The 16741-nt window shown below is 64.8% G+C and overlaps 1 protein-coding gene across 8 annotated transcripts; it reads left to right on the forward strand.

Annotated features, from left to right (window-relative positions):
• The first annotated feature begins 405 nt into the window (after positions 1 to 405).
• On the forward strand, positions 406 to 13619 carry GLI4 (GLI family zinc finger 4). 8 transcript variants are annotated; one of them, XM_055314365.1, is made up of 4 exons: positions 406 to 522; positions 8615 to 8776; positions 11826 to 11942; positions 12639 to 13618. In XM_055314365.1, the coding sequence occupies exons 2-4, from the start codon at positions 8653 to 8655 to the stop codon at positions 13520 to 13522; spliced, it is 1125 nt and encodes a 374-aa protein (XP_055170340.1). In that variant the 5' UTR covers positions 406 to 522; positions 8615 to 8652; the 3' UTR covers positions 13523 to 13618. The 8 variants fall into 8 exon arrangements, with proteins under 8 accessions (XP_055170340.1, XP_055170338.1, XP_055170339.1 ...); XM_055314363.1 differs by lacking the exon at positions 406 to 522 and adding an exon at positions 5140 to 5247; XM_055314364.1 differs by lacking the exon at positions 406 to 522 and adding an exon at positions 7783 to 7902.
• Positions 13620 to 16741: the final 3122 nt, after the last annotated feature.

Below are 16741 nucleotides of genomic sequence, written 5' to 3' on the forward strand. Positions count from 1 at the left end.
TGGCCAGAGGGGGCCGCTCTAGGTGAAGGGCGCGTGAGGGTCAGAGGTCCCCTCCCCCGGGCTGTGCTGGAGGCCCGCGGAAGGAGATGGGGGGGGGCTGTGGGGGCTGGGTGCTCATCCCAGGGTGCCGGAGGACAGGGTGGGGACGCTCACCCTGGGTGGGCGTCCGGGCCCAGGGACGTCCGCTTTGCCTTAGCCCATCCCAGGACGTGTGTGCAGTGTGACATGGGTCACGTGTTGCAGCACGTTCCTGGCCGCCAGCTTCCTGGGCACCACGGCCTCACGGTGAACCCAAGAGAAAGGTCTCCTACGGGTGGCACGTGGGCTCTCTCTGGTTCAGGGCGTTACAAATAGTGCGGAGATAAATACCTTTTCTGTATTCAGGGCAGCAGGATGGGTCTCCAGACACGGAACGACGGTGGAGATGAGCCTGGCCGGCATCCTCCTCCGGGCTGTGGCGGTCGGCGCCCCGGCAGCAAGCGCACAGACGGCGGGCTTGCCCTCCTCTCCAGCGGCAGGCAGGTGCGTTTTCGTCCGTGCCAGTTGGTTAGGAGACAAAGAAATAGACTCCCACCCAATATGGCTTTGCTCTCTGGAGAGGAGGTGGGTGGTGAAGAGCACAGGGGTTAGTAACCTTGCCCACATGGGACCTGGGGCCTTTCTTAACCTCGTGCTGCCTCAGTTTCCGCAGGTGTGATGTGGGATGCTGACGGTGCTTAACCTGACTCGGTGACTCACGTGAAGTCCTCAGGGCACTGCTGCTTCACCCCAACTGTTTTAAGGATGGTGGCTCTGGGGGCGCCCGGCGGGCTCTGTGGGTGGAACTGCGACTCTTGATCTCCGGGTTGTGAGTTCAAGTCCCACACTGGGCGTGGGGCTTCTTGCCGGGTGTTCATGTTCTTAGCGAGGCGTGGGAGGTAGCCATGCCCGCCGACAGTGCTTGGCGCCTCCTCCAGGAAGACCACAGTTGACTTCACCTGCATCAGCAGGAAAAGAGCAATGGGAAAATACTTCTTTTAAAATGAGACTTGGAAGTCTTACAGTTATGAGAAAAATCACGAAATCAAACTCAGATCAGTTGGTGGTCTTGTTTGCCTTGGCACGGCTCTGGCAAGGCAGGGGCCATCTCCTGCGCTCCCTGCCACTGCATCCCCACCACACACCGAAGCCAGATCTTTCCCGTGAACCTGTTTTGAGGGTTTCTCAGTTCAAATGAAGCTCCTATCCTAGGAAAAGGAAAACCCTCCCAATAATGAGACTCAAACGAAAAGACATAGCAAAGGCTCTAAAATACTGAGACCTTGCTGACACTGAAACAGGATTGGCCAGAGCTTCCCCAGGAGCCGTTAAAGCCACGTGGGGACATGTAGCCCTAAGCACTCAGGCCTCGTCAGCAGAGCAGCTAGAGACCAGAAGCTGAGCCTCCGGCTTGAGAAGTTATAAAAAAACACAGCGGAATAAATGCAGAGTGACAGAGTAGCAAAACCAGTGTGTCGGAGGCTGTCGTGGGAAGGAAACGGGAGGCCCCGTCCTGGCCGGCAGTCCGGCGTGGGGCCAGGAGGCCACGGGAGCAAACGCGCCACTGCAAATGCTGAGAAGTGACAGCAGGGGCGTCAGAGATCAGAAAAGAGAAAACTCCGTGCCAGGGAACGTGAGTACAGATGAGCTGTGGAGGCCACCCGAGAGCCAGCGGCCCAAAGATCCGTAAGCGCTGCACACGAGTGTCCGGAGCTTATAGCCCCCCCCACCCCGCCACCAAGGATGCGAGTCCAGATGGCGCACAAGTGAGTTCAGGCACCTATTCCAGTCTCCTTTGGGCTCAGAGATTGAAAAGCGGAGACACCTCCCCTTACTTTATGAGCTGGGACAGCCGGGAGTGTGTGCTCACAGCCACAGGGGCTCAAGCCCGGAGCTGGAAACTGCCTCCAACACGGCAGGAAGGGATGGTGGAGTGGGGCCAGAGGTTCTGTCAGGAAGGCAAGTCAGGCTCAAAACTGATGTGTCACATCAACAGGTTGGGGGAGGGGCATATTATCATCTTTTATGTTTTTAAAGAGATATTTATTCATGAGATACACACAGAGAGGCAGAGGGAGAAGCAGGCTCCCTGCGGGGAGCCCAATGTGGGACTCGATCCTAGGATCCCGGCCCGAGCTGAAGGCAGACGCTCTACCGCTGAGCCACCCAGGCGCCCCCCCCATATTATCATCTTACATGTTGTGAAACTATGTCCCAAAATGCACCATCCTAGAATTGTCTAAACCCGGTAGAGAACATCTACCAGAACCTGGGACAGCACTGCAGCCTGGGGTCCCGGGTATCTGTGTCCCCTCCGAGCACAGGAGCCAAGAGGCCCACCCTCGGGGCTCCCCCAGCACTCCCTGCTCGCGCTGCCCAGGGGCCACACGGGGACGAAGAGGCACACCTGAGATTATAATGGAAAACCCTTAGTGTGTTTATCAGCAGATGATACCACGTCTACTAGAATCTGAAAATCGACCCCAAGTACGGAGATTAGTAAGGGCTTAGCAGGTTTGCCGGGCAAAGGTCAGAATCCGAATTCCCAGAGGCCCAGGTGCAGAAGCAGCGAAGCAGGAGCCCCCGGGCACCGTGGCCTGTGGTACACCCCGGACGAATGGACACACGGTGCGCAGAGCCCAGACGCGGGGACAGCATTGGCCTGGACAGGGAATGAGGCCCAGACGGTGACAAGCTGCTGCCGAGCGCCAGAAGCCGGCCAGTGTGGCCCCGGCTCGGAGGGCCCAGAGCGCCGCACACAGCAGCATAGGAGAGACTCCCGGGCGTACAGCGCAGGGAGACGGACGCAGGGTTTCTGTTGGGAACGATACAGAGGCTTCAGGTGTCGGTGTCGGCGCGGGGGGTGCCCAGCATCGCACTTGCTGCTGCTGCTGTGTTCACTACAACAATGAACAGCACGTGTATTCCCCAGAGCGGAAACAGCTACTGAATCTGCTGTGCTGTTAACAAAATGCAGTTTTAAAAAGCTATTGATCGGGCAGCCCCGGTGGCGCAGCGGTTTAGCACCGCCTGTACCCCAGGGCCTGATCCTGGAGACCTGGGATCGAGTCCCACGTCGAGTCCCACGTCGGGCTCCCTGGGTGGAGCCTGCTTCTCCCTCTGCCTGTGTCTCTGCCTCTCTCTCTCTCTTTGTCTCTATGAATGAATAAATAAAACCTTTAAAAAATAAAAAGTTATCAATCTATTTTTAGCAACAAAAGTAGCGTTTCTTGGCAAGTTAAGGATGTGCCATAGGGTGCTAGCCCAGAAACTTGGGTCATCAAAATCCCGAGGGGGCACTCTGGTACGTGCGCCCAGAGTCCGTGCAGCGATCTGTAGAGTGCGTGTGGGATGTCAGGAAAATCGAAATAACCCACATGTATGGCAGCAGCCAAGCGAGCAGATGCTCGTCCACGTCTGTGGCTCAGAACAAAGGAAGTCGGTTGCCAAAGATGCTGCTGATGAAGCGCAGAAGCCGACAGGGCGGAGCGGCGGCCTGCGGGGACTGGGCGCCCGGCTTCGGCGGCCCCCATCGCGTCCCGTTCACCCAAGGGCTACGTGCGTCTGCAACACTCCGGTTCTAACTAACTTTGTGGGACAAGAGCGCTCTCCCCCCGGGTCTGTCGGGGCCCAGGCCTGGGGTGCGTGGGTGGAGCTCCGGCCAGTCCCGCCTCCAGGCCTCTCCAGCCCTCCCCACCTGTGTGTTCACAGCTTCCCCGCAGCCAGCCAGGTGATAACTGCGTTTCTTTGTTCAGAAAGTGTTTCTTGTCCTTTTGTAGCTGTGAGAGCAGCTCACCCGTCAAGTTCCCAATGAAGCGTGCATAGAAGGGAACCTCCCAGCTAACAAGGTTCCCCAGTCCTGAGCCCCGAGGAGGCGCCCAGGCTAGTGAGGAGGCGGCCAGGAGGCCCCTGGGTGAGCAGAAAGGCAACGCCCGAGGGCGGGTGGGGTCGGGGCCGGCCAGGAAGTCCACGGGAGGCAGGGGTGCTGCAGGTGGGCCCCGTCTGCCTCCCACCTCCTCCCAGAGCCCTGTGAAGGCGCTGAACCCCCCAGGGGCCTTCGCCGCTTCTCAGCCACTCCAAAGGCCACCACATCCACCTTGCTCACCTTGCACCGCTGCTGGCACACCTCTGGCCCCGCCCACCCAGGAGGGGCAATCCTGAGCCCGCCCAGCCTGGGAGGGACCCCACCAGCAGTCAGCGGCTTCCCTGGAGTCCTGGGAATGTCCCAGAGAAATGCTTCTTCCACATGGGAACCTTTGGGGTGCCCCCCGCTGAGCATGGTTCTTGCTGCCGGAGGGCAGTTACAGCAGTGTCCACGGAGCAACTCTGCACCTGGCCCACGTGGAGGGCGCTGGGTTGGCGGTGAGCCACGGAGGACCTTGAATGGAACGGACACGGGGACGCCTGCAGATGTCCCAGGGACGTGCCGTCAATCGCCCTTCATGCTGGGATCTGTCCCTACGAGCCTCATGCCGACCTCGATCTGAGGGAAGGCGGGAGCCAGCGCTGTGGGAGACTGGGCAGTGAGTCCACACCGCAGGCAGGGCTCTGCTTCCTCCCCTCCCCACAGACTGGGGGGCTGAACTCTGGTCACCCTTGCCAGGTCCTCTGCATTCCTGGGGAGCTGTAGGCACCAGGGTGTCACCTGGGCTTGATTTCTAGTGACCTCTCGTGTCCATCCCGAGTCCGGACCAAGACTTGTGGCCATTCCTTTCCCCAAGACGCTGCGGAGGACGGCTGGACTGGGGGCAGCCTTGCGGCCTCGGCTCCAGGGAGGACAGCCCAGGGTGCCTGAGTCCTGGTGCTCATGACAGATGCCTGTGACACTGGGGACACATGGACATTTGCTCTGGAGCAGGACAAGTGAGGGCAGGTTCGCAGCCAGGTAAAGGAGGTGTCCCCAAGGGCCAAGGGAGCAGCACTGGGACTGGAAAGGGAGTGGGCTGAGGGCCAGCGCAGGGTGGGAGCAGCCACGAAGATGATGGGCAGGCTCCGTGTCTCCTGCCTGAGGACACAGCTCTGCTCCGAGCCTCCAGGGACCTCTGCGCTGAGCTTAGAGATCGTGTCTCCTGCGTCCGCCTCACAACTGCCTGTTCCACAGCCCACAGCGCCAGTGGCCCTCTTGACCAGAGTCCTACCAGGATCCAGGCTGGCCCACGGAGGCAGGTGGACGCTGCTGCCCGTGGTTATCTGCAGCCTCGGGAGGCGTGGGCTTCCGAGGACTGTAGGGTGAGCACCCAGGGTCCCTTGGCCCCAGCACACACGTCGCCACCGGACTGGGGTCCACACGAGCGCCCCCGTCCCATCGTGCACCCCAGGTCCCTGCAGCAGCCCGGGGCAATCTGGTTTTATCACGCACTTGTTTACTGGTCAGCTTGAGCACTCGGCATCCTGGGATTCTCACACCACGCACACCTGGCAGGTGGAGGTGGCTGCACGGCTAGATGCTCTCACTTGGCTGGTGGTCGTGCACACGGGACACGTGACTTTCCAAGCATGTCAGATGAACTTTGACGTTATAATCTCTTCACTTCTTCAGTCTTCAGAAAGCGAGTATGTTGCACGTCTGGGGGACGTGTTGTCCTCGTTCTGTGGTTTCTGTGGTTCACCTTTCACGTGGTGCTTTCTTAATCCAAGTGAGTGTTGCACTGGTTCCTTTCTGGCTGCCTCCCCAGCACTCGTCCCAGAATGTGTCCTTGTGCTGCTACTTGTGGATAAGGTTTTCTTCTGTAATAAACTTCTGCTCTGTTCACTGGGTCCATTCATCTCCCTGCAGTTTGGGGGTGCAGTCAGGACTCCCCAGGGAGGTGCTGGGTCTGGCCTCAGGCCTGCAGAGCCAGACACCCAACTGGCCACTGCCTCACGGTAACCAAACTTGTAAGAGACTGACATAATTGGAGAAGGAATCCACTGACTTAGGATGAGAGTGACCCCCTGTGGGACAAAATACTGTGTCCCTCTGTAGACACAGCTGTCCCGGCCCCAGGTTCTGGGGGACTAGAGGTTCCTTGGTTGCCTGATGCCTGCGGTCATAACCCTGGAGGGGGTCTGGAAGACCCCGACCTTGTGAGACCCTGGGATGATGCCCTGCAAGCACTGAGTGCCCCCGTCCCATACCCTTGCTCGTTTGCCTTCCAAGAAAGAGCTGTCTTCTTGAGGGCAGCCCTGCCCCCCAGAAGGGTACGCAGCGGGAATACCTGGAGACATTCTTGGTTGTCTCCGCTGAGGGGAGGGGCCACCAGACCCTGCAGAGCACAGTATGCCTGGGGGCAAGGACCAGGCCAAGGATGGGACGGCAAGGTCCCCCACACAGTCAGGTGATGGGGAGATGCCTGAGGGCTGACAGAGGAGTGGTGCCCTGGGCCAGGGCTTTGGGTGGCAAAACCAGGGGCCAGGCAGCTTTTTGCAGAGACCCAGACACTTGACAGTAGGCTTGTTGAGGCTGAAGAGTGGGAGCCGAGCCTCCAAGGCATCGCTGAAGGGCCACACGGGAGTGGGTGAGGGGAGACTGAGGAGGGGGTGGGAGAGGCGAGCCCCAGCCACCTCTGTGCGTCTGGGGCCATGTATCCAGAACAGAACTCGGCTGTGGCCATTGCCCCCTCCCAGAAAGTGGGCCAGCCGCCATACTCCAGCCCGAACGCCATGTTGTCGTGCCCCACATCCCAGCAAACAGCAGGTAGTGTCAGTTGGTTCCCAGCATGGGCCCTACCCAGCCCACACTCTAAACCACCTGCCTCCTCCTGCCTCCCTAAACAGATCTTAAAATGTGCATCAGGCGTCACTCCCCTGCTCAGGACCCTCAGTGGCTCCTGGTGCAGATCAAATCCGGGCTCCTAATCACGGCTTCAAGACAGCTTGCCCCCCTTGTCCCATTCTCCTTCCCTCACCACACCCCCCGCTTGCCTGGTCTCCTCCAGACCCTTGGGGACACTCATACCTCAGGACCTTGGCACATGCTCTTCCTTCTGCTTTGAATCTCCTCCCTCTAGCGACTAGCTTGCCCTACTCTCCTCCGTCTCCTCTGGTGTCGCTTGCTTAGGGAGCCCTCGTGGGACCACTAAGCGCTTCCCTGTGTGCTTCCTTGGAGCGCTTACGCCGGCGTGGGTGCGGCCGTGTTCCCGTTTGTTGTGTGCTTTCTCCCGCACACTAGGAATGTGGGCTCCACAGCGGCGGGGACCTGCCCTGCTCCCAGCGGCACCCCGGCTGCTGGCCTGGGCCGGGCATTAGGTCGGCGGAGGGGAGCAGCGCGGTCTGGCGGGCGCGGGGCTGCCCCGGGGGAAGCCGCCGCCCCGGGCTTCGGCCGCGTCCCACCCGCGGAGGCGGAGGCGGAGGCGGCGGCGGCGGCGGCGCCTGCCCGCGGTCACCGGGCCCTCCTCGCCCCCCACCCAGCTTCTCTCCCGCCTGGCCCCGCCCCGCGCCCCACGGCCCTGGCTGCCCTGTGCTGCCCGCCGGCCGGGCTCAGGGCTCAGGGTCGTCAGAACAGGCCGGCGGGGAGACTCCGGCTCCGGGGGACCCCAAGCGGGCTCGGGGATGTTCGGCCGGCCACGCCTCGGGAACTCGGGGGGCCGCCGGGAGGGGTGTTTGGGGCCCCCCGAAAGGAAGACTTCGTTCTCCGCAAGCTCGCCAGCGACTGCCGGCCGGCGGCAGCAACCCCGCGAGGGGAGAAGGGCGGCACCGAGGCCGCTGCCCTGGGGCGCTTGGCCGTGGAGCCCGCAGCCGCCGGCCGGGGGCTGGGCGCGCCCGTCGGGCCCCGTCGGGCCCCGCCCCCCCCGCGCCACCGAGGCGGGGTCCTCCGGCGCCCAGAGCGTCCCGGAAGTGCGTGCGGGGGGCGGGGCGCGGGCGCACTTCCGGCCGGCGCGCGGGCGGCCGCCTCCCGCTCGGAAGGTGAGTGGGCGCCGGGCGGCGGCGGCGGGGACGTTCAGCCCGCCCGCGCTCGCGCGTCGTCCCCCCGGCCCCGCCGCGGCCGCCGCCTCACCCCCGCGCCGCCGCGACCTCGGCCCGGGCCCGGCCGGGGGTCGCGGGTGGGCGCCCCGGGGCGCAGAGGAGGTCTCCGTGGGGCGGGCCGCGGCGGGGTCCGTGTGCGGGGCCGGCCGGCGCCCTGAGTCCGTCCCTGCGGCGCCGGTGCCCTCCGGGTGGCCGGGACCGCCCCCCGCCCCCCGAGGCGGGTGCAGCTTGCCCGCGGCGTCCTTCTCCGCCCCACGGGGAGCCCCGCGGCACCACAGCGCCAGGGAAAACCCTTGTCACGTCGGACCGGACCACTGTTGCGACCGAGCTGGAGCAGGGGACCGGGCGGCTCGGGGCACCGGGGCCCGCGGCGCGGGGTCAGAGAGGCGCTGCCCCCCCGCAGCGCTCCGTCGGCGTTGCTGCCGGGAGCCCCGCGCCCCGCACCTCCCGGCCCTCCAGGGCCCCTGCGCCGCTCCCACGGGGCCTGGCCTGGCCCTGCAGCGGCGCTGGTGCCGCCCATGTGGCCTGGCTGCCACCCCAGGTCCCACACGGCACCCTGGCATCCTTGGCCCTCTCCCCGCTCCCCCGGGGCTGATGGGCAGCTGGCCTTGCCCTGGCCCCCCTCACCCTGCCATGGTTTTCGTTTCCCCAGGTCCCAGGTGTGCACACCTTCAGCAGGCCCCAGGGAAGATGGCGACCCTGGGGGACGGTCAGGAGCCCCCCCGTGTCCCGTCCCCTGTCAATCTTGCATCACCAGGGACACCTGGACCCCACCACGGCGAGGCTCGGCTTCACCTGCACAGTCGTCAACACGGTACTCACCCTGCGCTGCGCTCCCTCCGCCGCCGCCCACCACTGGCACTGCAGGCTGGATTCGAGGCAGCTCGCTGGCCCCTGGGGTTCCTGCACCCCTGCACTGGGGTGGGGCCGCGGGCAGCAGTGATTGAGGCTGCAGACCGAGCCTTGTGAGCAATGGCTCCCCGTGGTCCCCCGAGGCTCTGTTTGGGGTTCAGGGAAGAGCAGCCTCCGTGCAGGGCCCTGTGTCCTCCCATCTCCCTCTGCGAGCCTTTGCCCCCACCCCAGAAAATAGCATCCAGAGTTCTGGGCTGTCTGGTCTGGATTGGGGCCACCAGGGATCTGCAGGGGTGGGGCTGCCAGCCTGTCCCACTCTCCTGACAGGGTCTCAGGATGTCAAAAGCATGGAAGTAGCCAGTGCCTGGTTGATGCCCGTGGGTCTTGCTCACATCAGCCATCAGGAAGTCCCAGGGCTCTAACCGTGCCGCACGTGCCACAGGAGCCCAGGCCTCACTCCTCACAGCTGACGACACAGATGAGCCAGTGACAGCAGGTCAAGGGTCTGGGCGTTCTAAAGAGCTAGCCCAGGGGGTGGGGCTCGCTCTGCGTGCGGGGTTCTCACCCTTGGTGAGTGCCGGCGTGATACAGTGATGTGATAACAGCTGAGATGTGCCAGCTCTGTGCCAAGGATTCTGTGCCGAGGGCTCTGCGCAGGTTATCCTGAAGCCCAGTGACCACCCTGTCAGGGCATTAACAGATGAGGGCGGTGAGGCTCACAGGTAGCACATGGCTCAGTCCAGGATCGGAACAGGAGCAGCTCCCGGCCTCCTGCCCGGCCCCGTGGTGGGCCACACTGGGGATGTGGGGTGGGCATGGAGCTGGGCACTGCCCAGAGCACATGCTTTGCAGGCCTTCGCTGGCACAGAGGCCTCTCCCTGCAGGGTGGTTTCAGGGCTTTGCCCAGGGCTCCCCCCAAGGCTGTGCCCTCCGTCCCCACGCAGTCAGGATTCCGGGGCCTACTCTTCACCTCCGGGTTCTCATGCCGCCCCTCACAGCAGCCTGGCAAGGCAGGATCTCCTGTTCCCATGTTCCTGACAGGGACATGGAAGCCCAGACAGGAGCCTGTGGACACCAGTGGGATTCAGAACACATCAGTCTGGCTCCTGAACCCCCCCCCCCCCCCCCCCCCCCGTGCACCCAGCAAACATAGGAGCGGGGAGGGGCTGGTCTGGAAGACCCGCTGACCCGGCCAGTTCTGCTGGAGAAGAAGACTGGTGCCCGGGATGCAGGTCCTCACCCAGTGCAGACTGGGGCTGCCTCTCATCCAGCAAGAGCCTGGACGGCCAGGCTTTGTCCTTGGGTCACAGCCAAGTGCCCTCAAGTGCCCAGGGGCCCTGCCCAGTGAGAGGGAGTGGGGGCTGCAGCCAGCAGCTTCAGCACCCCTTGTGCTGATCAGAAAAGGGGGGAGGGGGGTGCATCTGCAAGGAAAACCAGGATGGACCCTGAGGAATAGACCGTGGGGCCTCCAGCAGGCTCTGCAGGAGGGCCAGAGGGAGGAGTGGCGGGTGCCTTCATCCGGTCCTCGTGGAGACCAGCCCAGCGTGGAGAGCTGGGCCCCAGGACCAAGCCCTTCTCCAGGACAGAGGCTACCCCTCGCTGCCTCTGGACCTCGTTTCCTCCACTGGTGGGTTCCTTGGTGCTCGGGTCCACAGACCCCCTCAGAGGAAAGACCCCAGCATCTCAGGAACCTGCCCCAGGCCCTCCAGCTGGTGAGGCCAGGCCCCCTGGAGCCCCAGCCTCCGGCTCCCAGACCAGAGTGGGTGAGGTGGGGTTCTGCCCTGTGAAGCCTGGGGTCCCTCCCTGGGCAGGGTCCCATCATCTCCACATCCACCTCAAACGACAGCCAGTTTCTAAATCTCTAGCTGGGCACAATGCTGGAGGGCGTCGGGGGCAGAGGGCATCCTGGAGCGGGGAGCCCTATGTTGGCTCTAGCAGTTGAGGGGAGCAGCCCAGGGCACTTGGCCTGGGCCCTGGGGGTGGGGCAGGCATGGAGCGGGTGAGGTGACCCAGCAAAGAGCTCAAGGCTACCCCTCCCCGGGCCTCCAGAGCAGGGAGGGAGTTAGGCAGGTGGGCTGTGTAACAGGACAGACACTTTGGGAGCCAGGGCTGTGCTGGGCTGGCTGAGGGGCCTGGCGCACTGCTGTGTCCACCGGAGCCTGTGCTTCCAGAGCAAGTTCTGGAAGGTATGGTCTGGAACCCTGCAGCAGGAAGGGCAGTCTGGGCAGGAGCAACGACAGAGAAGGACATGTAGCCCCTGGGGTGGGGAGGAGCTGCATGCCTGGCCTTGGCACCTGAGAGCTGAACTTTGACCATCCCCTGTGTCCATGTCCAAGCACACACTTTTTCTGCCATTTCACCTACAAGGAGCACCCCTTCCAGCCAGAAAAGTAACCCCCCACCCCTCATGGCCCCAGATCAACACCCCCTGGAGGGCCCGCCCCAGCAGCGTGGTGTCCAGGAGCGGCCCAGGCAGGGGGCCTTCCCTGAGGCACGGCAAGCCTATCCCGTGCTGCGTCCCAGCCTCCCTGGAGGTGCCCAAGGTTGGGGGACACAGTGGGCGGGTACTTCAGGATGATGCCCCAAGAGCAGCCATGGGACACAGCCCAGCCAGTCCCCAGGGCTTTCAGAGATGGTGGCAACCGATGGGGGGGCCAGGGAGGGGAAAGTGTGGAGGTCGCAGCCAGAAAGCCCACGTTCCCGGGACTGCACGACCCTGGGGAGGTGCTGGGAGCGTTTGGAAGTCTCAGGTGGCTCTTGCTGGGACACACCCCCACCCTCAGTCCAGAGCAGCCAAGCGGTGCCCTGGGGCCTCTCAGGGAAGGCTGTCCCATGGCTGCACCCCCATCTCCCAAGTGCCTCGACCCTTGGGCCCTTGGGACACACGGGACCAGCAGGAGGGCGAGGAGGTGCGTGGCGTGAGGAGCAGGTGGCGTTCTACAGGCAGCTGAACGAGGCCCGGGCTAGAATGGGAGGAGGGGGAGATGAGCCCCCGTCCCCTGTGCCCCCAGACTCCCCTGGCTGCAGCCCTGAGGTGCCCTCCCAGCCACTGCAGGAGGAGGAGCTGTCCGACCTGGATCTCCAAGATGTGGAGGAGGTCCAGATTGGCAGAGATACCTGCTGGCCAGGTGAGTGAGTGGAGAGTCCTCCTCGTCCCTGCCTAGGTGGACCTACCTGTGCTGCCACATGTCAGGCTCCATGCAGCATCCTGGGTGCTGGGCACCGTCGTCACCAGGACAGTGTCTCGCTCTGTCCCCGAGGGCCTCTGCCCTGTTCAGTCGCGGTCTGCCGCTGAGCCCGAGCTGTAGCCCGTCGGCAGCCCCCGAGGCCCGGGCCCTTCCCCCCGGCCGAGCCCTCCACCTGCACTAGACCCCTAAGTTAGGCTCTGGTCTGCGTCCCCTTCTCCCCACAGCCCCTTGCCGCACCCCCACCCAGGGAAGCCCTTGGGCTCTGCTCCCCCTTCCCGGGAGATCCTAGAGGTGTCAGGTCAGGGCCCTGGAAGCAGACCCTGCTGGTGTCTGGAGGTGAGGGGCAGGGGGGCAGGGGGGGTGGCCCGGGAGACAATTGCCACCTAGACTTAGTTCCTGGAAGTGCCCTGTGGCGGCCCAGGCTGCTGAGCCTCAGGAGAGGGGTGACCCACCCCACGTCCCTGCCAGGAGCCTGGGCGGCACCTATGGGAGCAGAGGGCTTTGCTGCCTCCCTCTGGGTCCAGGTCGGTGGGGGCCTTGCCCACCTAGGTCTGCGCTCCCCGCTGGTCCCAGCACCCCGCGGCAGAGGAGAGGCCAACGCCGGGGATCCACCCGCCCCTCCGTGTGTCGTTTCAGACTCGGAGGCAGAACCCGCGCAGGCCGCGTCGTCTCCCCGCCCCGAGGACGAGGTGGACCAGGCCGGAGGGGCCCTGAGGACCCTTCTGAGGAGCCTGCCCTGTGGACCCAAGTGTGGGGACCGCTTTGGGCAGGAGGCCAGCCTGGAGCGGCCCGCAGGCCACCAGCCTCCGGGCCCCTGGCGCACGACGCTGCGCGCCTCCGGGGTGGCGGGGGAGCCCGCGCGGGCCCCGGAGCCGGGGGGCGGCCGGGACTCGGGGCCCGGGGCACGGCAGGGGGGCCCGTGGGGCGGGAAGCCGCACCGCTGCGAGGCCTGCGGCAAGAGCTTCAAGTACAAGTCGCTGCTGCTCAAGCACCAGCGCATCCACACAGGCGAGAAGCCGTACGCGTGCCACGAGTGCGGGAAGCGCTTCCGCGGCTGGTCGGGCTTCATCCAGCACCACCGCATCCACACGGGCGAGAAGCCGTACGAGTGCGGCCAGTGCGGCCGCGCCTTCAGCCACAGCTCGCACTTCACGCAGCACCTGCGCATCCACAACGGCGAGAAGCCCTACAAGTGCGGCGAGTGCGGCCAGGCCTTCAGCCAGAGCTCCAACCTGGTGCGGCACCAGCGGCTGCACACGGGCGAGAAGCCGTACGCCTGCAGCCAGTGCGGCAAGGCCTTCATCTGGAGCTCCGTGCTCATCGAGCACCAACGCATCCACACCGGGGAGAAGCCCTACGAGTGTGGCGACTGCGGCAAGGCCTTCCGCGGCCGCTCGCACTTCTTTCGGCACCTGCGGACGCACACGGGCGAGAAGCCCTTCGCCTGCGGCGCCTGCGGCAAGGCCTTCGGCCAGAGCTCGCAGCTCATCCAGCACCAGAGGGTCCACTACCGGGAGTAGCAGGCGGCGGGCCCCCGCCTCCCCCAGCCCCTCCGCGCCGCCAGCCCCGCGCCCCCCGCTCAAATAAATGCTTTTTCATGGATGGAAATAGGGGTCGCCCCTGCCTGTCTCTGCAGAGGAGCGGCCGATCTTGGGTCCTCACTGACCCGGCTGAGGCCTGGAGCCCCACTGACTCCCCTGGACGCACAGCCAGGTGTTTCCCCATGCAGAGAGCGAGGAGGGCAGGTGGGGTCAGGTGGCGGCTGCCCGAGGCAAGGTGCCCCTCCACTACCCAAGCCACGTGAGGAGTGGCCCAGGCTTGGCAGCTGCTTCCAGCCCCTGGGAACGCTCCGGGCGTCCCTCTGGACAGGTGCAGGCGGCTGCAGCCAGGCCTCAGCCTCAGCCGTAGATCTTCCCTGAGCTCTGGGACGTCAGCCCGACACAGTGCAGGCCTGGCTGGGTGGGGGAGCCTGTGCCTTCCCGCCCCACCTGGCCCCTCCTGAACACTGTGGGACCCCACCCGCGCCCACATTGATGAGCTGCCCAGCTCCTGCAGCCGCAACTCCGAGCCTCCCCTCCCCAGTTCTCAAGACTTCGGGCTGGGACTCCGTCCCCAGGGCTCCGCGGTTGGTCTGCCCACCTCTCTGGGCCACACCCCCACCGTGCGCCCCCACTCACGGTGGGAGCAGCTGTGGGGGACAGGAGCAGACATCAGGCAGTCTCTGGACATCAGTTCCGGGGCTCAAGGCAGCTGCTCAGGTGCTTTGTTGGTGCACTGTGGCCTGAAAGAGGAGGAAAAGCCGCCTTCTGGCTCCTTCTGCCCCATAGCTGCTCCCCCAGCCGCTGGGCTTCACAGGGAGCCCAGGAGCCTGGCTACACGTGGATGCCAGCACCACCACCCGACCTGGTGGGCGGCCACCCAGAGCAGGGCCTGGAGGTCCTCCACATGGCCCTAGACTGTTCCACAGATGCCTGTGCCCTGCGCACCTGTCTAGAAGGATGGGGCGGGGCAGGGCCTGCATGGGTAGGAGGGGACCTTTTATGCTATTCAGCCCTTCAACTGATTGCGTGGGGCCCACCCACATAGGACAGAGCGGCCTGTTTCAGTCTACTCACAGAAATGTTAATCTCATCCAGGAACAGCTTCACAGACATACCCAGAATGGTTTGGTTTTTTGTTTGTTTGTTTGTTTTTTTAAGATTTTATTTACTTATTCATGAGAGAGAGAGGCAAAGACACAGGCAGAGGGAGAAGCAGGCTCCACACAGGGAGCCCGACGTGGGACTCGATCTGGGATCCCGGGGTCACGCGGTGAGCCGAAGGCAGGCACCCAACTGCTGAGCCACCCGGGCGTCCCACCCAGAACGGTTTGGCCAGATATCTAAGCACCCCAGGGCTCATTCAAGTGGGCACATAATATTCACCTCCACAAGTACGGATGAGAATTCTACTGAGGCCGCAGTGTTGGCCTAGTTCCTCCTGCTACAGGTGTGCCCTCACACCGTGACACAGCCCCAGATGCACGTCCTTCTAGTTCAGCCATGAGAGGGGCACGGGTTCCACCATCCACCCCTGGGCCAGGGGCTGTGACCGGGGAGCTGGGCTTACTGACTGCTGCGCAGCCCGACTTCCCGTCACCCCACCTGCCAGGTGGGCTGGCTGGGATCCGTGGATTGAACCAAGTGTCCTCCAGACGCCGGTCTTCAGTTGATTTCCACACTGGGCTCCCCCAGGATTTGTCCTTGGGACCCTGATTGATGAGCGCGAGCACAGAAGTGGAAACTGGCGCCAGGCGCACGGGATCACCTGCTGTGTGCTGTGACCCAGGCAGGCGGGAGCTCTGGCCCTACGAACATGCAAGCTGCGTGGTGGCCCCGCCCTGCCGCTCGCCTCCGTGCCATCGCGGGCAGGGTACACACCCTGCGCACCGCGCTGGTCTGGGCATGATTCTCCACCTCACGTTTGTGTGAGCGCTCCATGGGATTAGGTGAAGCAGCAGAGCACAGGCCAGTCGAGGTAACAGCAGGAGCTCCTAGCGTGCACGGCCTCCCACCTGGAATCACATCCTTTCCCAATATCGTGTATTAGGTCTACGCATTCCTGGCTCACCCGCTCAGTAAGCCCTTCCTGAGCACCCGCCCTGGGGTGGGCGTCCCCACAGCAGGTCTCACCCAACGCGGGCCTCAGGGCCCCCGGGCTGGTGCTCTGTGCCTCTGCTGCACCTCGAGCACTCACTAGGGGTCACCCAGGCCATCAGTGCTCGGATTCCCAGCTTTAAGTGTTACGCCCCAGGCTCTACGCTAAACAGGTCTGGCAGGGTTTTCCCAAGCCGTGGGAACCAGGCACGCTGCCCTTCCCAGAGATCCCTGTGGGGGAATGTCTGAGTGGGGTCTGAGCTGGACCCTGACCCCCGGAGGAGTGAGGCCGGGGCCAGGGAGTGCCGGCTGGACCCTGACCCCGCGGAGGGGTGAGTCCGGGGCGGGAAGGGCCGGTTGGACCCTGACCCCGCGGAGGGGTGAGGCCGGGGCCGGGTCTCCGGGGCGCGACTGTACTAGCTGCGACGGCGGAGAGGCCGCATCCTGGTCCGCAAGTGCGGAGGGCACCGCCCGAGCGGGGAGGAGCGCGGTCCAGCCGCCAGCGACCCGGAAGCGGCGAGGCGGCCGGAAGTGCGGCGGCGGGAGTGCGGCCCCTCCCCTCCCCACCCCCCCGCCGCCCGCCCCTCTGGCGCCCCCAGCGGCGGATCCTCGCCTGGCGGGCGGCCCGGGCCGCGGAGGGCGCGGGGGGACGCTGAGCGACAACATCCCAGGCCGGGCGCCCGCTGCATCTGAGCGACCCCGGCGGTGCGTGCTGCAGGCACAGCGCGGTCACTGCGCGGGTGGGGCGGCCGCGGGCGACGCAGGAGACCGGGCCCGCCTGCAGCCAGCGCGCGGCCCCGAAGGCCCGGGGACACCACACGGGGCGCCGCGGCGGCCGGGCGGCCGGTGGAGCTGGAGACCCAGGTGCGCTCGACAGGCCAGGCGGCCGTGGTGACCGCGGGGGCACGGGCCGCTGGGCGGCTGGGCGGCTCCAGAGACCTCTGGGCACCGAGGAGCCCTGCGCCCGCCGCCTAGGGGGACGAGCCTTAGTCAGCCAGCAGCTGCAGCGCCGCCCTGGAGAGTCGGGGGGCGAGGGCCTCACCGACGTCACGGACGTGCCAGGGGTCCAGCGCGCTCCGGCTCCACATCAGAAAATCCACCACA

The sequence above is a fragment of the Nyctereutes procyonoides genome, unplaced genomic scaffold (genome assembly GCF_905146905.1).
Source record: "Nyctereutes procyonoides isolate TBG_1078 unplaced genomic scaffold, NYPRO_anot_genome, whole genome shotgun sequence".
NCBI classification, from domain to species: Eukaryota; Metazoa; Chordata; class Mammalia; order Carnivora; family Canidae; genus Nyctereutes; species Nyctereutes procyonoides.

Bases quoted from the DNA above. Each gene is read 5' to 3' on its own strand.
- GLI4 (XM_055314360.1), top strand. From the start codon at position 11,447: ATGGTGGCAACCGATGGGGGGGCCAGGGAGGGGAAAGTGTGGAGGTCG. The intron at 11,943-12,638 runs GTGAGTGAGTGG...GTGTCGTTTCAG, and splicing joins CAGAGATACCTGCTGGCCAG to ACTCGGAGGCAGAACCCGCG.